This window comes from Rhinatrema bivittatum, chromosome 8 (genome assembly GCF_901001135.1).
Source record: "Rhinatrema bivittatum chromosome 8, aRhiBiv1.1, whole genome shotgun sequence".
Classification (NCBI taxonomy): domain Eukaryota; kingdom Metazoa; phylum Chordata; class Amphibia; order Gymnophiona; family Rhinatrematidae; genus Rhinatrema; species Rhinatrema bivittatum.
The window spans coordinates 76,934,256-76,961,094 of record NC_042622.1 but is presented as its reverse complement, the minus strand read 5'-3'; the positions used below and the strand labels follow the sequence as shown (position 1 = coordinate 76,961,094).

The following is a 26,839-nucleotide window of genomic DNA, read 5'->3' as shown; positions in this document are numbered from 1 at the left end:
TACTAGTAAACCAGAGGTTAAAGGTTAAACGAACGAAACATATTTCGACAATTTATGTATGTTTCCTTAAATATATACATAAATAAAATGTTTCATGACACAACCTATCTCATGAAAACCTTAAATTTATATTAAAAATATATATTCCAAGATTAATGTTATTGTTATAATTTATGAGAAACAATAATAAAACAAATTGTCTGTCCCCCACACACTCATCTCTCTCCTCCCCCAGCACATCCCCCACACACTCATTTCTCTCCCCCCCAGCACATGTCTGTACCCCACACACTCATATCTCTCCCCCCCAGCATGTTTGCCCCCCACTCACTCATCTCTCTCCCCCCAGCACATGTCTGGCCCCCACACTCATGTACCTCGTCTTTTTGATTGTTGCCAGTTAAGTGCTTCACTCCCTTCCATGATCACCAGACACTGCTGCTTGCAGTCAGTACTCCTCATGGCCAGGCCTCATCGGCAGCAGCAGCCGATGCAAGGATGGCTGGGCTCGTTCCACCCACCAAGCCCCCCAAAAAAATGCGATTGACAGTAAAAATCACCCAATAATAAGCAACCCATAAACTGAAAAAAAAAGTGAATCTCTAGAAAAAAAAAAGCCCAAACTCGCATCAGAGTTGACCGGGCTTGCGCGACACACCTGCACACTGCAGGCGACACACTAACGTGTCCCGACACACAGTTTGGAAAGCTCTGCACTAGAAGATCCACTAGAAGATGACTACAGTGAGCAACTATATGGCAGAGTCTAGAGGACAGTGAAAATGGGATTCAGAGTTTGAAAAGAGAACATGTGACAAAATTGGTGTCTTAAGAGCATATGATGAGACTTTTGGGGCCCACCTCAAAGGCATGAATATATTATCACCCTCATTACAATATGCATAAACAGTATTATCGTTCCATCCCTTTTATCATTTTGGTCACCCTTCTCTGTACCTTTTCTAATTCTACTATATCTTTTTTGAGATGCCGTGACCAGAATTGCACACAGTACTCAAGATGTGGTTGCACTATGGAGCAATATGCTACATTATGATATTCTCTGTTTTATTCTCCATTCCTTTCCCAATAATTTCTAGCATTTTGCTTTGACACACACTGAGCAGAGCTTTTCAACATATTCACAATGTTGCCTAGATGCTTTTCCTGAGTGGTGACTTCTAATGCAGAACCTTGCATTATGTAGCTATAATTTAGATTGTTGTTCCCTATGTGCATCCCGTTGTACTTGTCCACATTAAATGTCATCTGTCATTTCCGTGCATAGTCTCCCAGTCTTGCAAGGTCCTCTTGCAATTTCTCACAATCCTTTAGTCCTGCCAGACCATCCAAACAAATGGGTTATGCAACCTGCCAGCAGATGGAGAAAGAAAAAAAGCTCAAAGCTGTCTTTACTTTCCTTATAGGAATCTGGTGCTGCCTTCAGCTCTTCAGTATCCTATGTCAAAGCTAAAACAAGCAAAGGCAATTTTTCATTTTGGTTTCCAAATCACAACCACAACCAAAAACTGATGCAGCCAAGAAGTTTCACTCAATTGTCATTAACCCAGAAATTAGATAATACCTATACCAAGGTCATAATTAGACAAACTACCTTCAGAGTAGGCAAGATACTACTTGTCAGACCAAGAACCCTTGATCATTGTGACTTCCCTGGGTGGGTTCTGGACTGATCTGGCAGGACTAAAAGAAAGGAAAATGTCACCTTCCTTATTGTCCAAACAAGTGGGATGTACCACAATTCCACCCAGACCAGGCAGGAGGAAGTCACAACAGCTCTCAGGACTCCTGTGTCCAAAGTGTAGACTTTTCTGGCCTGCACACCCACACTGAGGCTCTTAGGACAAGGATGCAACAGAGACAAGAAAGACAGGTTCTGATTCTGCCTACGAGAAGTCTACCCTCATCGAGTGGGCTTAACAGCCATCTGGTACTAGCAAACACTTGCTGGAGCGGGCTGAAGTGCTCACCTACTTGATTCCTCCTGAAATCAATGCTTTAGAAACCTGTGCTTTAATAGGACACATCAGAGACCTAACCAATACAAAACTGGCCACCTACAAACATCTCAAAGGCAACCTACAACAGACTTGAAAATGACCATCCCTATCCTGGCCTACATTGCTCTTTTTTTCTCACTGTCATAAGTGACAAAAGCCTGATTCTGACAGAAGTGAAACACTACCCTTAGAAGGGAGGACACATCACAATTGCCAAAGACCACCAAGGACATGGACATACGATTTTATAACATGCACGTGCCGGCATGCACATGTAATAAACTCCGGGCTGGCACGCACAGAGGGGGGGATAGATTTGGCCAGTTTATGCGCGGCGACGAGATCGGGCCTCCCCCAGTAACCTCCCTCCCAGTCGGCTCCAATTAAGGAGCCGTCTAGGAGGAAACTTTCCTACCTCCCTACCCACCCTCCCCTCCCTCTTCCCCAACCACTTTTCTGGCCTACCTTTTATTATTTTCTTTATTTCAGAACCTATGAGCGATCCCCCGGCACAGCGGCAAATGGCCGCTGTGCCGGCCGCCTCCAGCTCCACCCCTCCCCGCCCCCCAAACTGCCCCTTTTCTTAGGCCCAGCACTTCTCTGCATAACGAGAGTTACATGTGTGGCCGGGCCCTTCTGAAGATGCGCGCAGTGCACGCAAGGGCCAGCCACATGCATAACCCCCGTTTCCCCGTGCGCAGGGGATTTAAAATTTAGCCGTAATCTAAGTTCTGCAAAGTAAAACCATTGGAAATGTAACTCGACATTAAATGCCAGCTGGAAACATGGTCCTAATGGGGTACATTTTCAAAGCTTAGTTGCAAACTGCATGGGTAGAACTGGCGGTTTTGCAAGTAGAATGGCTGAATTTGCCAAAGTGGATTTTCACAAAGTGGCTACTTTTAGCTGCTGTAAGCAGAGATGCTCCCATGCGCTAATTCAGCTGCGGGAGAAAGCTACACATGCATGTGACAAAAATGTAGGCATGTACTTTAAGCTCTGAGAGGGTCATTTTCAGAGGCATTTCCTTGGGTAAAACAATGCTTTATCTGCCGAAATGGCTCATTATAAAACCGCCCACCTGATATGTGAGTAAACTTATGTGTATCTAGCCTGTATCCGTGTAAGTGAACAGAGGCAAACCTGGAGACAGAACTGGGGAGGGGTTTGCACCTCTTCGCATATGTCTGCATTTTCAAAATATGCATGTAAAATTTGCTTCAAAAATTAAACTGCATACAAATTAACAATTTCCCCCCCAATAAAAAGAAAGAACTTACAATACATGCATCTGCCAGGACACCTGATCTTTTACACAAACCAGGAGGTAATCTGTGTTTGAAGATTAGGCTAGTTTGTGAGGGCAGAAAGGTTTTGGGTACTTTGTCGGTTACACGGTTTATTGAAAATTTACCCCAGTATTTCCCTCAGATTTCCCCCTTCCCCCGCCAAAACTCCAGCAGTGCAGGCAAAAGCACAGCTAGCAGCAGTCCAAACCCCACATTTGCTGCAGTCTCTGAATCGGGCAGATCTAAAGATTGTGACCAACAAAGCTGTGTAGGTTATGCCCACAGTTACCCTGGAGCTGGGCTTGCCCCATACTGAGCCTCAGCACTGCATGTGACACAATCCAATGTAATAAGAAAGGCTGTTAAGATCACATGATCATGTGTGATTAACCCCAGCTGGGTTGGGCAGGGCTGGCAGGTGAGGTAGAGGGCATAAGTGTAATATCTTTGGTGATTCCATCTCCTGTGTGCCCCGGATTTCTGTTTTCTGCCCATGTCGAATACATTTTGTTAAGCCTCGAATAGCTCTGTCTTTCCCCCCAAATACCTTCAATAGCTATTCAGCAAAACCCGAATATCTTGTGCTGATCACCAAATGGAGGCCCAACTCTCAGAAGTGAATCGAGCACCAAGACCATAAGAAGGCAATTTTTAAAACATTTTCCCTGGGTAAAAACTGTGGGGCTGAACATTGGCCATCCTTTCTCCCCCTCCCCATGGTGCAGGGCTGGGGTCAGAAGGGTGACAGATAGGCAGCAGTCGGGCACCAGTGAGGTAGTGGGTTCAGACAGGCAGTGAGGAGCTCCAGCACTGCAATTCCTGCCTCACATTCTGCTGTTGCGCTATCACTGCAGCCCAGCCTTGCCCTGAATGGAAGTGATCATGCCCTGGAGTCTGCAGAATTTGGTCTCCAAGTTCACTGAATTCCAGACTCCTTTCGTGTTAGATCAGGGCCCCTTCATAGAACAGGGACCTGAGTATTCCTCCTGCATTCTCTACAAAGGCAAGACACCCTCCAAGTCTGTCTCTGCCCTCATTCCTTCCTGTCTATCTACAACAGGAAGCCGGAGGCAGGGGGTTCTTGTGACGTCTAAAAATGTTTGGATGTTGGCACCCACTCTGTCTGTCTGCCAGATTCTGAATCTCCTTATCCAGAAGCAAAAAAACGAAAACAAGAGGAAATGCAGGTGGAGCCTGGCCATCTCACTCAGAGTCCGTCTGTCTGTCTCTTTCAATTCAATCTGTTTTATATCAGTACAAGAACACAAACATTGCTGCAATTACTTCAATCCACTAATCTGGCAAACTGGTGAGCATTGAGACCCAGAGTCTGTCTGGACATTTACAAATCAAACTCTTAACCTAGGAGGGTAGCTGCCTGCTCTGTGTAAACCAAGTGTAGGATGTGCTGCACACTTACAGCAAAGCCCCATGCTCAGACCTCAAGGCGCTCTGTGCTGGCGGGAGACAGCATGGACTGGACAGCCTAGTTTGTGCAGCAGAGCACTGATGTCACAAGTTTCCCCATTATTCGCAATGCAGCAGGACTGTATGTCTCTCTCCACCCTGCCTCTCTTTCTGCCCCTCTCCTGTATTTATTACCATCTCTCCCCAGTCCCTCTCCCCCCACCTGTGCACACACTTCTTAACTTTATTTATTTTATTTATTTATTTATTTTTTGTTTTTTATATACCGATCTTCTTGCATTGGATGCAAAATCAAACCGGTTTACAGTGAAACATTAGAACTTGCCTAAGAGCATTACATAGAACGAAGAACATAGAACATAGAGCAAAATAAAATGCTTGTGAGCATTACATAGAACGAGGAATATATAAAAAAAACTTTTGGTAACATGGTGTTAAAAATAAACTATTTTATACAAGGTTAATGCAAAAAGACCATCAACTTTAAATGAAAACAGTCAGATAATTGCTTCAATTGAGATAGAGTGCCGGGGGATGCAAAAATAGACAGAATGCAAAAAGATAGATAGAATGCAAAAAATAGATAGAATGCAAAAAAATAGATAGAATGCAAAAAGATAGATAATGCAAAAAGACCATCAACTTTAAATGAAAACAGTCGGATAATTGCTTCAGTTGAGATAGAGTGCCTGGGGAGGAGGTTGGGGGCGGGCGCGGGGTTGGGAGCAGAGGATAAGGGGAACAGTGGATCAGAGAGGTAGAGTAAAGGGGAGGGTTTAAGTGTGGATTAATAACATAAAGAGCAAAAACATGGTTGTAGAGGGGAGTGACTGTAAGCCCTCAAGGAAACGCTAGGCTAACTTTGCCCCATATCTTACTGTCTTTCCCCCTCTCCTGCCATGTCTCTCTTACTTTTTCTCCTCTTCTACAAACTCTCCCCTCCCTTTTTCTAATTTTCCTCTCCTGGATTTGCTTTCTTAGCTTCAAGAAACATTCTTGGCCTGACAATTTGAACCAATGCTACTAAAGTGACACATAAAAAGGGCAATTTTCACAAAGGGCTATGTTCTTAAATTTGTCCCACTGAATCGACTAGAGCCGAGTGCTTACATTTACGTGGATTTTCACTAGGCACATAAATATAGGTGCCTAAAAGGTTAGGGCAGAGGAAAAAAAGTTAGGAGCCTAGTACTGTTTTTCAGCACTGGGTACCTAAATTAGGCTCCCATATGTAGGAAAACAAATTGCCAGCCAAAATTTAAGAACCTAAGTTTAGGGAAATGTTCAGCTGAAAACCCTCCTAGAAGGGAAGCACTAAGCATTTTTTTGGAAAGACACTAAAAAGGAGGCAATTTTCAAATGCTGCATTTCAGGGCAAAGTCCATGGGTATGATTTTACCACGTTTCAAAAAGAAAATCTTGCCGCTGGTACTTCTGCACCTGTTTTTTATGCAAATAGATTTTGAGCAGAAAATAATGCGCACAGATTGAAAATACAATTTGTGTGCGTTATTTTCCAATCTCATCTGAAACGCTCCCCAGGGAACACATCTAAAAGCGATTCAGCATACACAGGTACACCCCATTGACTCAGTTTTGAAAGGGAAATTCAATAGGGAGAGCTTTTTGTACCCGCAGACCTGCAAACTTCCCAAGGGCTTTGGAAATTGCCCCCACAGTGGTGAAAGCAAAGAACTGCAGAATACAGAAGAGCAAAACCAGACAATTCTTGGGCTCTGGTGACCTTCAGCACTGTCTCTACTCACTCTGAGGACAATTTTCCAAAGGCATTTTCCTGAGTAACTAATTAGCTCCCTGGGCTGAAAACCACCCTCCACTAATGGCTGAAAGTTTGTGTGCTATATATGTGCAGAGAAAGGGTACAGGAATAGGATATAAAATTGCTCCCGTTATGTTCCTGGCCTGGTGGCAGGATATGGACAACAAAAGAGGTGGATGCCAAGGTCTTTTTCAGTTCTTTACTGAAGTGGAGACGTGTTAAAAAAGTATAGCCCGACACTGGCCGAGTTTCGCCGTTCACATAAAAAGTCTAAATAAATAATGTCACTAAAATCAATCATAAATACAATGATTTTAGTGACATTATTTATTTAGACTTTTTATTAAAGATGATGTTTTTATGATTGAATTTTAGCCCCTGGATCAGCCGTTATGTGAACGGCGAAACTCGGCCAGTGTCGGGCTATACTTTTTTAACACATCTCCACTTCAATAAAGAATTGAAAAAGACCTTGGCATCTACCTCTTTTGTTGTCCTGACGGCTTTTCTAGATCGCCTACCTTCTTGCTTTTTGGGACCTAGTGGCAGGATATTACAGAGTTTGTTGCTATAGCTGCTGTTTCTCCTGTTGCCCTCCAGAATTATATGGAGTTTCCCTGCCTATTCATTACAGAAGTCTTTCATTTTCTCTCTCAGCTCTGGGAAAGGTGCATCTCAGACTGTATTTTTCACAAAACAGGAGGAAATGCATTTCTCCACTGAATGCAGTCTGGCTTCTTGAGATTTCCAGTTTGGCTTTTGTCTGCATACTTCTATTTCTAATCTCTTATTCTGTACTTAGTTTATTTTTAGATCACTCACCTGACCTGCCCCTGTCCACAGGAACATCCTTTTTCTCAGTGCACATGCTCTTACACAATGTGCATACTTTTCTCATCAGACAGAAGTATACATAGTGTCACACAGGATGTGCATTTTGTGCAGTGGGTAAAAGGGCACAGGCTAATATACAGTGCCCATACTGGTACCCACACAAATGCCATGCATGCACTGATCTGCAGCTTGTTTTACATACATAAACACGTGCTTATTCACATGAAATATGCAGACAATTCACTCTTTTCAAGAACTTTGAGAAACTCATTTGAACTGTATTTTATGTTAAATTAATGGGATAATTTTGAGTGGGATACTGAGAGGAGCACTAAGGAAATCATGATCTTCCAAAAAGGCAGCAAAAACATGGTTTTGGAGCATGGCAGACAAAGTAAACTATACACAACCCGTAGCAAATTAGGAAGCCGATAAGCCTCTCCCAAATTTTTATTTATTATTGTTGAAATGTCTTGTTTTTGTGTTCTAATGTTTCTCCTGTTATTGCTTTATACATGTTCTTATTGTAATCCATCTGGATTGGATTGGTGGATTATAAGGGAATTTTTACCCCACCTACTTTGCAGGTGCAAAGTACATGGGGTAGATAACGTGTAGAGATTGCAAAGTGAACCCCTGCATGCAGGCCTGGCTGGAGTGTTACCGCTGCTGCCAGGCCTCTGTCTGGGCCTGCCTCCAAGCTGCTGTTACCGAGAGTGGCAGCAACCCAATCCAGCACAGCAGCAACTTCAAGGAGCTGTGGTGGCCCTGCCCCTCACACAGGTTTCCATAGTAACAGAAAGCCCATGTGAGGAGGAAGCAGGGCTCCAAAGGACCCTGAATGTGTGACAGGGATCTGGAGGGCTGATGCCAAATTTCATTTTTTTGAAGTTGCTGCTGGATCCGGGGGGGGGGGGGGGGGGGGGGGGGGGGACCTAGCCAGAGACAATCTGGGATCCCTCGCCTTCCTCCCCCCATACTCTGATGATTTCAAGAGAACCCCCAACTCTAGTACCTCCAATTAATTTTGGGGGCAGGGACACCTCGGCCCGTTTCCTATGGGCACCTAAAATTTTAAATCCAGCCCTGCTTCTGAGTACTTAAGGGGGCCCTTTACCCTGGAGGGGGAGGAAAGAAAGTACACATGCTATTTTTTACCCACCCAGGGTGCCTATTTTCAAAAGTCTTTTTACTGTAGAAAAACACTCTTACTTTTGGAAATCCCTTTCAAAAGTGCCCCTTAGTTTCTTTTGGGGGTGTTTTTGATTTTGTGTGAGATGTTCAGGTTTGATCTCTTTGTGCTAAGTCCAGTCTTTTACCATTCTGGATTACTAAACCAGGTTTGTTTGTTTTTAGTTTAGGCCTATTCCAGATGTTATCTATGCTCTCCTTGATTTCAGGGAGGTTTTTGCTCATGTATGCTGCTCTTTTCTATCTGAGGGTTGTTTTGTAATCCCACAGCCTGTGCTGGTAGATGCTGTGTAAATTTTCCTTGAGGGAGCCACAGGCTAAAGAATTTTTTCACCTTCTGCCTTAAGCTTTTACATTCCCTATCAAACCTGGCTACATTAGACATATTTTGGTTGTTTGGGTTTCTTGTTCCTGATTAAATAGTTACCAGTTTCCTTCTTGCTCTATGGAAACTGCATTTAAATCTGTTAACTGCTTGGTAGGTGTCCTGTGGGAAATGGCTGTGGTGTTTAGTGAGTAACGTGTTGATCTGGTTTTGCACTGACAGAATTGTAAAAAAAAAAATACAAAAACAAAAAACCCCTAACACTGATATTTGTCATTACTTTGGGGTATTCACATGTACTCTCGAGGGCCCCCACTCCAAAGTGGGGGCCCTGGGTGTTTGTATTAGCTTTCATTTATAGATGTACAGGACCATTTGGCTGGAGTCTGATAATTTATTTATTTATTGTGGCTTTTCTATACCGAGGTTCGTTTGCACCTCACATCGGTTTACATTGTAACAAGTGAAGAAGAAATTACATCTCAAACAAGTGGATAAGGGAATACATCTCCAGAAACATTCTCACTGCGCAAAAACATTTCAGGGCAGTGAGGAAATTAAGGGGGGGGGGGAACTTAGGGGTAAATAGAGGAATATAAACAAATAACTGTAATAATATAAACAAATAAAGGTAATGTAATCAGGATATTTACCTCTGATGTCTAGGTTAGTTATGGCATAATCACTGACACTGTGGACTGGTATCGAATTGAAAGTAAATCTCCCCAGGCAGTCCCCCTGACTCTCTCAGCAAATATGTACAGCTTAGATTTATGCATACATTTAAAAGTTTAATTACGCTATCAGATGGACTTTATCTGCTGTCATTTCTTATAAACAGTTCCTTTGCTTTTAGGGTACTAAAGTAAAATATCTTGCCTTGAAATACGTGCTCCCCTGCTTGGAAATGAAATCTAGTTCCTTTCCCGTATGTGCATTTAGGACCCCTCCCCCCCCTCCTCCTTCCAGTGACTCAATGCAAACTTTACTTCAGGGACTGTTCTGGAAGGAATGGAGCCATTTCCTATCTGCTCCCATCTCCTCCGCCCCTTCCCCATTGTCACTTTATTTTATTATTAGACACAGTTTCGAAGGGCGCTTTATTTTGTTAGCAGAGCCGCCGACTGAGCACGTTGGAGCCACACAGTGTTCTGACCTTCCGCCAGACGGGCAACAGGAAGTGCAGGCCTTCCCAGCCCTGTGCGTCACTTGCAGTCCGTCAGATCCACCGCCAAGAGAGAGCGCGCGCGAGAGAGAGAAGGCCGTGCGGAGTGGTACAGGCCTGGAAAGGGATGAGGAGAAGGTGCGGGGATGGTTGAATAAACGGGAAGCAATAGGCAGGACAGTGGGGAAAGAAGGGAGAGTGCAATGATAGAGAATGCGATGGATTTGCAAGGATATAGAAGAGGTAGGATGCAGGGAGGAGCCCGGAGTGGACGGATGCGGTAACTTCTTTATTGGTCTCATATCTTTGTATTTTTTCTTTTACCTATCTCATATTTTCTTTTTTTTTTTTTATAAATGCATTCTTTTGGGTCTAAAGATTATTTATTTTAAGCAATCATACACTTGTTTTTAAAATTATCCCTCGAACTCTTTTCAGTTGCCCTCACTTCATCCATGAATTACGCATAACCGGATAACTGCTGCTGGGAGATCTGATAATGATCAGCACAGAAGCATCTTTAAATATTTATTCCTGCCCAGTTGTGAAATAAAAATTAAAATTTAAGAGGATCTTAGTGATTTTATTTGTATTACCTCAGTTGAATTATTTAAAAGAATAGTTGTTAGGACTGCTGTCTTAAGAACAGTTGTTTTTTTTAAGCGGGCAGCCCAATACATAAGACTGCTCTCCTCCACCAACCTCTCCTTCCTTCTGACACTCCCTCCCTCCTAGCCCTCTGCTTCCCTTCCTCCTTGTGTCCCTCCTGCTTGTTCAATTGCTGGTAATGGGATTCTTCTTTTGCCCTGGAGATTTTTCCCTTGCCAATACGTTCATGCTAAGACTTCTGTATGGAGCCCAGATGTTTGAAACTTCTTTTACCAGCTTACATGGAGGGGAGACACAGAAGCCCAAGAGCTCTCCTCCCCCAACACCAAGAAAAGGAAGCAAAGTGTATTTAATCCTGGGGCACGAGACAGGAAACACAGTAGCTACAGTAGTAAGATATGTCATTTTCTGTCACCATCAAGCCAAAACAAAGTTTTATAACATTAAAGCACCACCAGAATCCTGGACTGTCCTTGTTCTTTCAGTATACTATTTTATTTTACTATTATCACTGTTTCTATTCTCCTTTATTTTAACTACTTTATGTATTACTTTGGCAACACACAGATTGTCAGGTCAAGGTGGTTTTCAGAATATGCATATAATACTTCGTCCATGTCTCTCTCTCTCTCTCTCTCTCTGTTGGTTGCCTATGTCAGCGAGTCTTTTTTTCTGTCTCTAGTGCTTCGCTCTTTCTGTTAGTTGCACGTGTGCATTAGTTACCCACGTGTCTGGGTACTTCTGTACATTATCTGTGTATCTCCAGGAAGAGCATGTCTGTATATATTTATATGTTGCATGCATGAACATTTTCATGTTACATGTGTGTCCACATATATTGTACACTTGTATCTGCCTCTGTGATACTCACATCAATGCTGACAGGAAGGCTCTGAGTCAGAGCACGAAATGAGAAAGATGTTTTCAAGTAGCCCTCAGTATGCAGGACAAATAGCAGCTTCCGATTAGAAGGGAGAGAATTCACTCCTGCTTCCACCTCAAGTGTCAGCTCCTGGAAAAAAAATAATTCAGCAAACTCGTTTCCAGAGGAAAAGAATGGATTTGTTTCAAACCCCTGGCACTGGTAGTGAGGGCTCAGAACCCTCAGAGCGCCCCAGACATATACAGAGGTGAAGCACGGGCTTTGGTAGTGCAAGTTCTCATGCACACTCACACACTGCCCCAGCACAGAAGTACAACACAGGGTGAAGCAGTGCAAGCTTCACAGGCACACATAATCCCATCGAAGAACAGGTGCAGCACAGGCTGTGGCTGAGCAGGCTTCACAAGCATAATTCACTGCCCGCGTGCCTTCTGTGAAATGATCTGCTCTAACACTAGAAAGAAAAAAGGTTCAGTGCTTTTCAATCTTTGACTCCTAGTTCATTTTATTAAAAGCCCCCCAAGAAAAGACTACAAAATAATTAAAAGACACCGTACAAATAACAATATAACAGAATACGGATAAATAAACCATAAACTCCCCCAGCCCCAGTGAAAGGTCTCTCTAACAAGGACCTAATCAGCCTCCCATTGCTAACTCCGGGTGAGGCTAGAAGCGAGGGTAAACAGTAGTGAAGCTTTCGTTAGTGGCATGGACAGTTGTCACACAAGAAATGAATGAGCAGCCTCTCACTGGTTGTTCAGGCAGTGCCTTGCCTCTCTCACTTTCCCTTTCCAAAATTAGACTTTGAGTCTACATTTACCCTTTCCCCACATAGTGGGATCTCAGCTTCTCTGAACTAACATTTGTATAGTGCTACAAGGTGTAGGTTGTGCTGTACAGATAGACATAAGTGATGGTCCCTGCTTTGTGGTGCTCACCGGTCAATCAAAACATGAGTTTGGGGCAAGTCAAGGAAAAGATTTAGTCTCAAAGGTGGCTTATCAGGTGCTGTTTAACTGAAGACAGGGACTAATTAATGGGGTAAAGCTTTAAGAACTGAATCTTTGCCCCACAAAATCTACAAACCCCTCCTCAGGAAATGGGGTGAATGGATGAAGGGAAGGAAACCCCAAATTCTGGTGCAACTCACTCACAGGGATTTCCAGCTCTGCTGAGGTTGTCACATTCAGAACATGAACTTCCTTGTCAGGGGATTTGCTGAGGCAGCCCAACACTGCCCTCCTGCTTGTGTACACGACACTGGCAGGAGTCTCCTGCCCAGGCAGCATATCTTCCCAGTCAGGTGTGGCTGCAGGAGCTGTGGAAAGAAAGGGTTACAAGTTAGCACACTGGCCCTTAAAGCCCCACACACAGCCTTCCTCTCCACAACTCAGCTGCTCCTCTCAACTGTTGCTGCAATGGAACATTCACTCTATCAGTTGCATTCTATTTTTGCAGTCACAAATCAACAACTATTGTTTAGAAAAAGCTGTCAGCATACACTGTATGCAATGATTATTGCAAACTGTGGGGCCACTACAATAAAGTGTGCGATTAGACACATGTTTTGGATGTGCTAGACTAACACCCGATGCAAAAAGGCGATTAGCGCGTCCAAACCGCGCAACCAAATGCGTAGCTAATAGCGCTCATCACATGTACATTCCATGCAGATGAGCACTATTAGCTGTTACTCCCGATGCAGAAAAGCACTGGTCACACAATGCACTGTTTTTAACGCAGCAAATTTAATGTCAGCCCCAGAGCTGGTGTTTAGTCCTCTTACCATTGTTGCGATACTAAGATCTGCTGCTTGCAGCAATGAAAATCAAAGGAAAATGCAATGGGCTGACAACCCCAAAAACATTTTCTGGGCACACAATGCACACAGCACAATATACACGCTCCAGGGCGATGCTATTGTTGCGTGGATATTGTGCGTGTAAATCGGTGGCGGGGGCAAGAAAACGGACGCTCGCACTGAGCCCCCTGATTCACGCATATCCACGGATCCCAGGTGCCCGATGCTTTTGAGTGCCAGGGACGCATAATTTCACCTCCCCCGGGGCGCCCCGTGGGAGGTGGTTGTGCGTGCGTTAGAAAAACGGGCACTCGGTAGGAGGGCCTGCTTTACCGCGCATGATATTGCATCAGCCCCTGTATTAACCCAACTGGTGCTGAATGTCTCCAAATGGATTTCTGACAAGGAACATACATTTGTGGCCCTTGCTGAGTTCCAACTGACTTGCAATATATCTCTGCTCTCAGCAATGGAATAAGCTTCTGTTTCTATTTTCCTCTCTAACTGATTTTTCCCCTTCATTTTCTTTAAGAGGGTTTGTATAATTTGGTGTATAGTGTTTTAAATTGCAGAGAAATCTAAGCTAGGTTCAAATGTTGATGTGTCTAATTTAGGACTCTTTTTAGTTAAGAAATCAGCAACATATTCAAGGCTCTTTCTGGGATTGAAAAAGCATTTTACCTCAGGAAATCAGGGCTTTGACATTTGTCCAACTTATCTGCAGGTAAAAGTAGGCAAATGACTGAACATCATCCATACTTTTACCCACAGACCGCAGAAGTGGTTCCAGGAGTAGGGCAGGGGATGGAGCTCCACATGTAATTTTCATTATTCAAAATTATGGGCGGTTTTGGCCACACAAAACATTCGCAGAGAAAGCAGGTGTAAACTTCTGCCTGTGGTTTTTGAGGGAGGAATAATGGAACCAATAGCCAGCGCACGCTTGCTTTCCATTATTTTTACAAACCCCATGGGTTTAAAAATTACGCATGGGGTTTACAATACAGCAGCCAGACTGAATACTGCACCCCCCGCCCCCCCAGATCTCAGGCAGAGGGAAGCGGAGAATTCCATTGCATTGAGAAGGTAAATCAACTGAAACTAGGCAGCCTGATTTAACTTTTCAAAAAGCAGCCAGCCCCAGAATCATTCACAGAGTCGGGGGATGAATTAATCAGCTAACTCCAAGCAGGCTAAGCTGCAACTGGAAATTACCTTAATTTAGCCAGCTAACAGGCTGATACAATAAGATGCACAGAAACACATGCGTCCAAACTGGGCGGCCATTTTTTTAAATGTGCGCACAGTCATCTCTCCTGGGTGCCCGATGCTATATTAAAAATGAGCTGGTGCCTTAAAAGGGACGCGCTAGGGAGAAACTGTGCATCACTAGCACCCAGGAGATCGAGCTGTGCGCTTATTGCTGCGGACGCTCAATATGAACCATAGAGATCCACTAAACATCAAATAAAAAATTAATGAAATGTATTGATTATAAAAAAATTTTTTTGGACGCACAATAGCAAGGGGCGAAATTGGCCTGGAGCATGTATATTGTACATCTTTAGTAGATTTACTGTTCTCTATGGTTCCTCTGTGGATGACTTAACGCCACTCCAAGGCTGGCATTAAATTTATTGGGTTAAAAAGTGTGCTTTGCGTGCCCTGGGATTTGCTGCATCAGGGGGGTAATAGTTAATAGGCTAATCTACATGGGATTTCCATGTGATGAGCGCTGTGAGCTACGCAGTCGTTTGGGCGCATGTTTTCGACGTATTAATCCCCTTATTGCATCAGGTATTAGCCTAGCGCATCCAAAACGCACGTCCAACCCCTCGTTAACCTGTGCACTATGCTGGGCTCACTTTAATGCATCGGCCCCCTAAGAGAGGCTCCCAGCAATCTGAACATGTACCCCTAGCATAGTACCCAAATGAAAACAAAAGGTACCCTCTGAGATTAAGGGATAACAGATTACACCTTCTTCAAAGAAAGGGATGTTTTACTTAGGGGGTACAATTATGGAACATTTTGCCAGCAGATATAGTGATTGGACGAGTTATTAGATAAAGGATATTGGTGGATATAATGATAGAGCTTCAAGCCAGGGAGACGTGCTGATCTAGAAAATCTGAGCCAACAGCTGTACTTGGGATTCAGGAAAAAACTTAGATACAGTTGTGCTTATTTTCTCCTTCTCCTGGACTACTTTGTAGAGGGCGCAATGCTGTAGCAGAGAGCTGGGAAAGTCTTATCTGGCTCAGTTTGTCATCCTTGCAGTTTGGCTTATTCGGGATCGCCAAACCTGAGCTTCATCCCTGCCAGTCCTCTTCCTCTCATCTCTTATTTTTCACACCCTCACTATACTCTCGCCTCCCCCACCCCAATCTCACTCCCATCTGCCACTCCATCCCCTCCCCTGATTTCCTTCTCCTCCACAATCAGACCTACCCCCTGATTTTCCACTCTCCCTACTCCCCAATTCACACCCATCTGCCTCACCTGATTTGCCATTCCCTCCCTACCCTCCCCAATCTCACACCTATCTGCCATTCATTCCCCTCCCCTTATTTCCCAATCCCTCCCTACTCCTCCCCAGTTTCCCAACTCTTGCTGCTTGTCCTTTGTACCCCCTCCCCTGTTCTCCCTCCCCCATCTGCATTTCCCTTCGTATCCCTCCCCTATTCACATCTCTTGTTCCTCGGTTGCCACTCCTTCCCTATCCCTCATTCTCTTCCTACACCTCTCCTAATCAACCATCCTTCAGCCATCACTCTCTTCCTATCCCTATCCCCCCCCTCGCTATGATCTTTCACCCCTCTCTTGTACTGATCCCTCCCTACCTCTTCCAGGCTATAAAACAGGGATTGACATCTGAGTCTCTTGTGCCACAGCATACTGTGCTACCAGTCAGCCAAGGTACTCAGTCTTGTAGATTTTTCTCTCTGTGCTACTTTATTCACTTCAGTTCAAATTTGGCTCCTAGAGATTAGCTAGCAACTTGATTTATCTTTTGAATTATATGTTTTACCCATTTCTACTATCTGCAATAAGGTGACCGAAAAAATTGCATTAGACATTAGCTTAAATCCATCCTCTTTAAACATCAAACAGGAAGTCAGGAGTCTTGGGGCTATACTAGATAGCGAACTCCACTTAAAGGTGTTTATAAAAACCATAATTAAAAATGGTTTCTATAAATTACAAATTTTAAGGAAATTAAAACCTTTGCTACACTATAATGATTTTCGAACAGTGCTCCAAGCTCTTTTATTATCGAAGTTGTATTATTGCAATGCCCTCTTTTTGGGCTTACCGTTATCGTCTATTCGCCCCCTACAATTCTTGCAGAATGCAGCTGCACGTCTGTTAACCAATTCTAAAAAATGTGATCATATCTCTCCAATTCTGATGAGCCTACATTGGCTACCTATCCATTCTGGAATCCAATACAAATGTTTGACGCTTTTTCACAAAACCATCTATGTCAATAACAACGAATGGCTAAATGCATCTCTTCGCATCCATACACCTTCTCGTAATCTGAGGTCCTTAGGCAAAGCACTCCTTCCAGTTCCATCTCCCAAATCAGCACATTTAAATGCAGTCAGGGAAAGGGCCCTCTCCATAGCCGGTCCAAAATTGTAGAATTCACTTCCACTAGATATTCGTTTAGAGGCGAGCATACAACCTTTTAAGAAACAACTAAAAACACGGTTGCCCACACAGGCTTTTAACAATGTCATATGACTTATTTTAGCGACTCTCCCTGTGAAACTAGATTATTATAAATAATTATTATTAATATTTAAACCCTAAGTATAATTAGTATGATACTTAATAAATTTATGTATTTTATTATTTTGTAAAATTAAGTTTAGACTATTTTATGTGTTTTTAATATTTATAGGGTTATTGATTGTTTTATTGCTTTTTAGGACAAGTCATTAAAGGCTGTCCACAAACACGATGTAAACTGACTTGAAGTGTATGCAATATGTTCAGTATATAAAATTGCCCAAATAAAGAAATAAAGCTGGCTGTGATATCTTTGCCACAATCTGTTGTAAACCCTCAGTGTCCATGCTATAAAACTCCACCATGGTAGATAGGTATAGAACTCTCTGGGTCTATAGTGTCTCTGCTATCAGGGTCCCTGCTCTGCTGAGGAAAAAATACCCTAAAATAAGGGGGGGGGGGGTGTATCACAGTTTGAGGCTCAAAGAGGGATGGGAAGAGGCAGACTCAGGAGCAACATCAGAAAATATTTCTTTACAGACAAGATGGCGGATGCATGGAACAGCAAAAAAAATAAAAATAACCAAATTCAAGAAAGCCTAGGATAAGGACAGAGGATACGGAATTGCAAAGAAATTAGGGTAAAGCAATGTGCTGTTTGTGTTTTAAGGGAGTGCAAGCTACCAAAAGCTAGTCAGGAAATATATTAAGTTAATCCAATAGAAAAAGAATGACCTTGTCGTATTTTGCTTGTTAACCTATTTCTCTGGTTTCCCCTCACTTCTCTGAAGTCTATGGTCCTATCCCAGAAATTATGGTTAGGACTGTTAAGCTTGGAGAAGAGACGGCTGAGGGGGGGATATAATAAAGGTGTTTAAAATCATGAGAGGTCTAGAACGGGTAAATGTGAATCGGTTATTTACTCTTTCGGATAATAGAAGGACTAGGGGGCACTCCATGAAATTAGCAAGTAGCACATTTAAAACTAATCAGAGAAAGTTCTTTTTCACTCAATGCACAATTAAACTCTGGAATTTGTTGCCAGGGGATGTGGTTAGTGCAGTTAGTTTAGCTGGGTTCAAAAAAGGTTTGGATAAGTTCTTGGAGGAGAAGTCCATTGTCTGCTATCAATCAAGTTGACTTAGAAAATAGCCACTGCTATTACTAGCAGCAGTAGCATGGGATAGACTTAGTTTTTGCGTACTTGTAGCCTGGATTGGCCACTGTTGGAAACAGGATGCTGGGCTTGATGAACCCTTGGTCTGACCCAGTATGGCATGTTCTTATGTTCGCTGGGCAGGCACAATAGGCCTTCTGGGTCCAATTCTCTGTTTCTATGGCTCTGCTCCTCCCATTTCCTCATGTTGCGCACGTGTGGTATTGGGCTGGATTAAGGCCAACAGATGCCCTAAACCCAGCCCAAAATGGTGCCCTCTTGGCCCATCCGTTGCTTAACTGATAAGACATTAAGATTCAATAAGCGCTGAAGGTGAACTAGATTAAAAATTCAGTTTTCTTCCAGATCATCACCCAGGCCAGATTCCACAACTATATTAAATATAAACTTTTATTTATTTTATTCAACCTATATTGCCATAAGCAATATAAGCAAATTATTTACTTATAACTAGGGGTCAAAAGAAAAAATGCAAATTTTCAACACTCTGTGATGCCCCCCTTCCCTTGGTGCCCTGTGCACGTGCTTCTTTTGCTTAATGTTTATTATCCAGGGCTGGGTATTGGACTATCCAGTGACTCACACAGTTGCAGTCTATTATCCCAGGCCCCTCCCAGTGCTACAGATGAGATCTGAATCCGACATAGCTGACAGTAATCCTATAAATCCTGATACTTGGCCCCCAACTTGCCTTTCCAGGAAAAAACTATCTGATTCCAGCCATGTGTGATCAGGTAGGAGAGGAGCATGCTCTGCCCTCAGGAAGAAATACAAATCCCTTCCCAGCCACATTACATTTTCTTTTGTTACTCTGCTTTTTCAGTAAAGACTACCACCCAAAGTGGCTAACAATTAAATCAACAAATATAATTCAATATCTCATAAACATACAGCGCAACTCCTCCTACAGGAGGGCAGGAAGTGCTCAGAATACAGCAGGGTGATGAAAAAGCAAAACTGCTTAAAGAGGGAAGAGAACACCACAGCGCTGAGAGAAGAGCCACATCGGCGAACTTTACCTACATGGAAAATTGGGTGACCCGGGAGAGACCCGAAACACTTTATAAGGAAAACTTTCAAAGCCATCTACCTGGGTTAGCTTGCCGTCATCTGCACTATAAGCTTAAATTGCTGATTTTCAGTTTACAAATATTAGTATTGTGATCAAGACGTAAATAAGCTTTCTTTAGCTGTGGCACTGATATTAGGTTTTTAAGATTACAGGCAGTTTAAATCACATCCTGATTTCTGTAAAGATGCAAAGCAGCGTGTATATTAGACATACAGTAGCATTCGATCCCTTTGTATGTAACATTTCAATTACAATCCTGAATGCCCTGCTTTTCATATTTATTATTCTTCTCCAATGACTACAGTGGGCAGGGTACACACATTCACCGTGACGCAATTGTAAGGTAAGTTATGAGTCTGGTACCTGCAGCTCCTATACACAGCAGGTTGAACCCTTGCAGGCTCCTCAGGACCGGGGTCATACCTAGGCTAATAACAGAGCCTTCAGGGCACAAAATCAGGCCCTGGGGAGCCTTCACTGAGAGCAGATCATGAGATACTGAAAAGAGGGATGTCTCTAGAAGTGAATGAGATTGATTGATTTATATTTCTCACCTAACAAAATCTCAAGGTGGGTTGCAGAGAAAAACAATGCAACAAATATACCATACATACAATATTTAAATAAACAGCAATAAAAAAACAAAAATAAACTAAAAGTACTCCATATTTAAGAAGAAGAGATGTCATTGAAGTTTCTGGAGATGAATGGCGTGGGGCAAAGATGTTTAGGTGATTTCACTGAAATGGAGGTAAATGGCATGGGACATATTTTAAAGTTATATCGTGACCTCTTTGCCAACTTCCTTTTCACTGAAAATACTTCTTATGCATTATTATATCTTTGAAGAATTTGAATATCCCTCTCATATCTCTCCTCCCCACACTTTTTTATCCTCCTCTAGGATAGTAATTCTCAAACCAGTCTTCGAGGCATGCCTTGCCAGTCAAGTTTTCTGGATATTCACAATGAATATGCATGAGAGAGATTTGCATGTACTGCTTCCATTATATGCAAATCTCTCAAACATATTCATGTGGATATCATGAAAACCTGACTGGCTAAGTGTGCCCAGAGGACAGGGTTGAGAGCCTGCTCTAGGACATTATATATAGTTATATAATTAGGCTACCAGATCTGCACTGAAAATGGTTAGCCATAGTATCACATTATCATCCCCCTCCATCCATGCTTCAGTATTTTTAAGTACATTTTTCAAGTGCAATATATCATAAAAGTGTCCATTAAAAAACATATCTGTGTTGAAGTGTGTATGCGTAGACTCTTATAGAAACCTGCTCTTTGTAGAAAAAACAGCTACAAACAATATTGTTCTATATGGATGGAGGGGGTGATGATGACATACGGCTAACCATTTTCAGTATAGATCTGGTAGCCTAATTATATGAGCAGTATCCCCCACATGCTTATTATTTATTTGTTTTCAGAGATTATCCATTACAGGTGATTTGTTGATATATGGTGTTTTTTATCTGTCAGTGGATTATTTTTTGGTAAAATTTGGAAGTAATTGGCAGATCCCAAAGAGTAGATTAAATTCCTTGTTGATCAATCCCAGGGATAAACAGTAGGTTTTGCCCCCAAATCCATCTGACTAATAATTATGAACTTTTCTTCCTGGAACTTATGAAAAAAACCACCTTTTAAATCAAGTTATGCTAGATGACTTGACCACATCCTCCAGCAACAAATCGCATGGTTTGTTTCTTGAATGAAGAAAATACTTTCTCCAATTTATTTTAACTCTGTTATCTGCCAGTTTCAGAGACTGTCCGGAACTATCGTGGATGGCGATAATCCTTTTCTGGCCCGTAGCGCAGTCCAAAGTTAAACACCACTTGTCCCTGGGGTACTTCACTATTTAACTTTCTCCATTGGGAAAACTGACTAATCCTAGTCTTTGTTCCTGTCTTTTAACCAATTATCAATCCCCCTTATCCTGTGACTTCTGAAGAGTCTTATGAGGAACTTATTAATTTTTATCTAAAACATTTTTATGACACATATATCCACAGCACAACACAGCTTACATAACCAAACAACTTCATCAAATGTCTTCTGAAAATCCAAATGCACTCTATCAATCAGCTCACATTTATCCAAACCTTCAAAGAGTGATAAAGGGTTAGCAAAGCACAACCTCCTATTTGTTAAAGCCATGTTGGGTCATCCCCATTAAACTATATTTATTGATAACAATTGCTTCCACCATTTTACCCAGCATCGATGTCAGGCTCACCAGTTTGTAGTTACTTGGATTGCCCCAGAGCCCTTTTAGCTACCCTTCAGAACTCAGGTATAAAAGCATATTTGAATGATAGATTGATTAAACACCACTAATAACCAGTGCTGGATTTAAATATCGGCAACTGCCTGGGCAAAACTTTGAAGGTACCAAATATCCCGGACCAAGAGATGCCAACTCCTACTTGTTTAAAGGCTGTGCATCAGCACCCCTTTAAAGGATGCTGGCATAGCAGTCTAACTGGTCCCCTCTCCCCCTACTCTCTAGTCCTGTCAATAGGCATAAAAAAATCTTAAATCCAGCCCTGCCAGCAGCAGGTTTAACATTTCACATTTACATTTACATTTATTAAAATTTCTGAATCACCCAACAAAATAAAGGCCTGGGCGTTGAAGAAAATGATACATACATAATCATATAAACATAAAACCAAAACATGGATGATAACAAAGTTTCATTCTAAAAATAAATATTACACTAAAACAAAACAATGGCCTGATAATGTAAAATATAATATCAAATAATATAAAACAATGTAAAACATTCAAAAGAATGTATTACACTAAAAATAAGCTTATTTAAATAAAAAGGTTTTCATTTGATTCCTAAAATCCTTAAGTGAGTCAGATTGTTCCTTTAGAACCCTAGGGTGAATACCATCAGATCCTGATGATTTGCTACTGTTCAGTTTGTCAGTTTGTTCGAGCACCTCTTCCAGATTTACTGTGATTAGATTCAGTTCTTCTGAAACATCACCTACAAAGAATGGTTTAGGAGTGAGTTTCTCTCCAATATCTTCCTCATTAAAGACAGAAGCAAAGAATTAATTTAATTTTTCTGCTATGGCTTTATACTCCTTGAATGTCCTTTTTAAATCCTCTCCCTCTCCCCCTCCCCTCCCCAGATCATCTAATAGCCCAACTGACTTCCTCATAGATATCTTGTTTTATGTACTTGGAAAAGATTTTATTATTAGATTTTGCTTCTATGGCAAGTCTGTACTCAAATTCTCTCTTGGCCTGCTTTATTAATGTTTTACATCTACGTAATTTGGCAGTGCTTATGTGCCATCCTATTTTCCTTATTAGGTCTTACGTTCCATTTTATTTAAGAGAGAATTTTTTGGTTATGATGGCCTTTTTCACAGCACCATTGAGCCATGCTAGCAGATGCTTGTTCATGACCTTCAATTTGTGGAATATATTTTATGGGTTTACAAGATGGTTTTATTAAACAGCCTCCGTGCCGCATGCAGACTTTTAAACCTTTTAGTTTCCTTCTAACCTAGTTTCCCAGTTTTATCAGTCTTGCTTTCTAAAATCATGTTACTGCAGTAGTTTATTTATTATTTTCCCTTCAGTGATTATCTCAAATTTGATTGCATAATGATCACTACTGACAAGCTGCTCCACCACTGTTACTTCTTGCACCAGATCTTGCATTCCAGTGAGAACCTCTCAACGGTTCGAGGACCAGTTGCTCCATGAAGCATTTCTAGAAACTTTACCTCCCTGCCATGCCCTGATGAGTGTCACTACGAGACGTCCCTGAAGCAGCAGCTCGCGAAATGCGTACGCATCGATTAAAAAGGACCCGTAATGGTGTTAACACAAGTTCAACCTTGTTAAACTGTGGGTGTTATGAAGGTCCCAAATTCATAGACAAATTGTGTGGAAATGTTATTATGAAAAGTCTATAGCACCAATGATATGAAGAACAAATATTTGTGAGACAACGTATTTTTGGTAAAATTATTGACATGTCCCATTAATGTGTTTTCATGCCCATCTAATTTCCATTAGCATTTCAAATCTGTTTTGCCATCCTGGTCATGTGGACAGTACTAACCCTCCACTGCTACACTCCTCCCTGTCATGCATGGAATTTCTTTCCATTTGTTTTCCAGAGGACAGTTAGTTTCCTGAAGAATCTGTATCCTGCTTGACTCTATGGAATTCGTAGTGGCGTGGCACTTTCTGCTCTGTCATTTTTATATGTTTTCTACCCTGGTATCACCATGTCCCATTGATTGTCTTTCTTCCACCAGGTCTCTGAGATGCCTAGTCTGCCAACTCTCCCATCTTATTTTTTGAATTCTGGCATTTACATAAAAATATACATGTAGTTTTTTGTATTCTTTTTCACAACTCTCTTACTAGCAATTAATTTGAAATCAGCTTCTTCCACATCTGCACTGTTCAAATCTAATTTTCCTTTTTTAATGGTTTCCTGCTCTGAACTATGCATTCCTGAGCTACTGTCAGCTTTTCCCTATGTTGAAGTTTAAAAGCTACTCCATCTCTTTTTTTAATTGTTAGCACCAGCAGCTGGGATCCATTTTGGTTAAAGTGGAACCCATTCCACTGAAATAGGCTCCCCCTTCCAAAAGGTTCCTCAGTTTCTAATGAATCCATTAGCCCTCTTTCCTGCACCGTTGTCTCATCCAGGCATTGAGGCTCAGAGCTCAACCTGTCTCTGCCATAGAGCCACATTTGGGAAAGCACAACCAGATACTGATGAATTGGCCATTCCTCTGCCCCTAGCACTCACTGGCTGCATTTGGGGTTCTAGGAAAGGGCTCGTTATACAATAGCCTGTGGAATCAGCACATATCTAGCATTTTGCCCAAATGAGTCCTCTAGATTTGGTCCATGTTCTGAATTTTGTTGGTGTCACCTACGCTGTTCAATACGAGCAGAACTTCAGAAAAACTCCTGAAAATCTCCAGCAAAGCACTGAAAGGCCTATAACCTAGAGCTGAATGGAAAGGGACGATTGTGGGTTTATACCCAGGACAGAGGGGCGATTTATTTAAAACTTTTTGTTCCATGCCATCTTGCCAAAAAAAAAAGCTCAGGGCATGGTGCAACACAATAAAGATCATATACCTAACATAAAATCACAGCACAGTCAAAAATGTAAACTACAGTTAATAATGAAAGAACAATATTATAAGCTGAATGCAAGATAAACACATCCAGGAGCTCCTTCCATTCCCGATAGTGTGGGAGGTGAGGTAGGGCGGAATTTGCCGGAGTGCGGTGATGACGCTGGGATAATCTCCCGCTATCAGAGCTGTACAGCTGCTTGATCTCAGTTTTACCTGTCAGCTATGCACAAATTCACTATTCACCGAAACAAAGGTGGCCGACTGGCTTTATTTTCATGTCAAGCTGATCTGGTCCTGACTGTTTTTTCCCCGAGGCAAAGTGTAAGGGCAAAATCAGAGCTACACATGCAAGACAGTAAGAGCAGGACTGGACTAACCTATCAGTGAAAAAAAAATTAAACCAGTTGGTAACCGCAAGTTCACTACGAAAAGGGGTGAGGGGAGAAAGGGCTGTTGAGCCATCCACGGGAAGGCACACTAGTGACTGGACAATTTAGGGCGATTTATGAAAGATTCTTTTATTTATTTGCAAGACTCTGTGTTTAAAGGAGGTTGAAAGCAGATGCAAGAGACATTATCCACCTTCCACTATCCCTTAGGCCAGTCTAAGGGCAGAAGGGCTGATAAAGGCTATGGGGAATAGACTCGGTATTAAAAGTTAAAACAGCCCCTCCCTCCTCCCTCCGAACCCTACCTGCGTGCAGGAGAGGGCAGCAGAGCCCCCACACCACCAGGCTCAAGGCGAGCTCCATGTCCCAGGCGCTGCTGCAGAGGCTCCGAGGGTCCTGGGAGAGCGAAAAGGGGAAGTCTGACGGCTCCGAGCCGGAGGAGAACAGCTGAATGTGCTGCCGAGTGGTCAGAGCCCAGCCCTAATGAAACAGGATGCAGGAAATGAGCCGCAGCGTGAACCACAACCAGCGGCTGAAAGAAAGCGCCACCTTTTCCAGGGCCAGAGTCATCGGCTCTTACCTTCAGTCATTCACTGACTCCCCCAACACCAGCCTCTCCCCGACCGCACTCATCGCACTTTACCCTCGTCTGTCCCCAAACCACAGGCAGAGCTACTGAGGAGGAGAGGAGCAACTGGTGTGCTCATAGTTTGCCTGCTTAATTTGGAGGGGGTAAGGCAAAGGGAGGTCAGATTGGTGAGGAGGGTAAACTCTTTTTACCCCCCTCCCCCCCCCCCCCAACAGATTGGTATGGACAGGGTTGACCTTAGGAGAGTGCAAGACCCAGGAACACTGACATGCTTGGGTCTGCCTCCAAGCTAACAGGACATTATAATGTTGGGCATGGCGCTGCCATGGCAGTGCAGAGCCCGGGGCTGTTGCCCTTATTTGACCACCATCACCCTCTCCCCATTCCCCACCAAGGGCAGCCCTAGATGTGGATTAGTGGGATGTGAAACTTTTTCTGTCCCCAACACACACTATCTCAACCCCTCCTACCCAGGACTGACCACTAACCTGGCAACCTCAACCCTCTCACCTGTTGAGTTGTGGGTTCAGCAATAAAATAGTGTACACTTATCTATTTCTTGATCTTCTCTTTATTTTCTTCATTTGTGTCTCTTTCCTGTTTTCTTTTATAGTGTATTTTCATTTCTCTAGCCTTTCTTTAATTTTCCACATTTCCTCTCCCATTTTGATCTCTAAATGTCCTTCTTTTGTTACCCATTCTGTTATTCTCAGCCTTTGCTCTACAAGTCTTCCACCCTGCTGCCATCTTTCTGTCATTCCTTGGTCCTGTTTCTTTTGTTTTCCTTTATTCCTTGTGTTTTTTTTGTTATCCTATCAATACTCTTCTAGTCTCCTCTGAATCTTCCCTCATCCTCTCTCGCACGTACATATCCCTCTTTCTCATGCAAAGTCATCCTTCCACACCTCTCACATACTGCTATCCTTCTGCTTCTGTCACATTTCTCTTATCACCTCCACCCCTGCTTCCCCCTTTACCTCTTCACTTCCACCACATCCTACTCATCTCTTCTTCAACTCCTCCTTTTCCATGGACAAGCAGGACAAGAAAGCCACACACCTGGATGACATTGTTCCCCTGGTCTCTCCTAGCTCAGTATTCTAAACGTTTCCTGAGCATGCGCAGTTATGTTTGTGCCAACACCACCACATGAGCTACCTCAGTCTTCTTCTGTCTGCACCGTGTACAGCAAGGTCACTTGGTCGCTCCTTGAGTCACTGCCTCGTTTGCATTTTTTTTTTTTGTTTTTAGTTATCCAGTAGTAGGCAAAAAAGTTTTGTAGTTAACCATGCCTCAGGAGGACAAAGGCTCCCATAAGGGTAAAAAACCGTTTAAGGTATGTGACTGCTGTTTAAAAAAACAAAACGGTCAGTCAAGACCAGCATTCAT

General features: G+C 42.7%; 1 protein-coding gene across 2 annotated transcripts in view; it reads right to left on the bottom strand.

The window, feature by feature from the left end:
* ENG (endoglin) overlaps positions 1–25,545 on the bottom strand; it is a 128,023-nt gene extending 102,478 nt beyond the window's left edge. Inside the window, exons 1-4 of one of the 2 annotated variants that reach the window (XM_029612764.1) lie at positions 25,442–25,545; positions 25,167–25,341; positions 12,683–12,846; positions 11,514–11,654 (exon numbers count right to left, since the gene is read on the bottom strand). In XM_029612764.1, the coding sequence (XP_029468624.1) occupies positions 11,514–11,654; positions 12,683–12,846; positions 25,167–25,224 (363 nt within the window). In that variant the 5' untranslated portion in view covers positions 25,225–25,341; positions 25,442–25,545. The remainder of the gene's footprint in view (positions 1–11,513; positions 11,655–12,682; positions 12,847–25,166; positions 25,342–25,441) is intronic. The other variant, XM_029612765.1, reaches the window with a different exon arrangement.
* Positions 25,546–26,839: the final 1,294 nt, after the last annotated feature.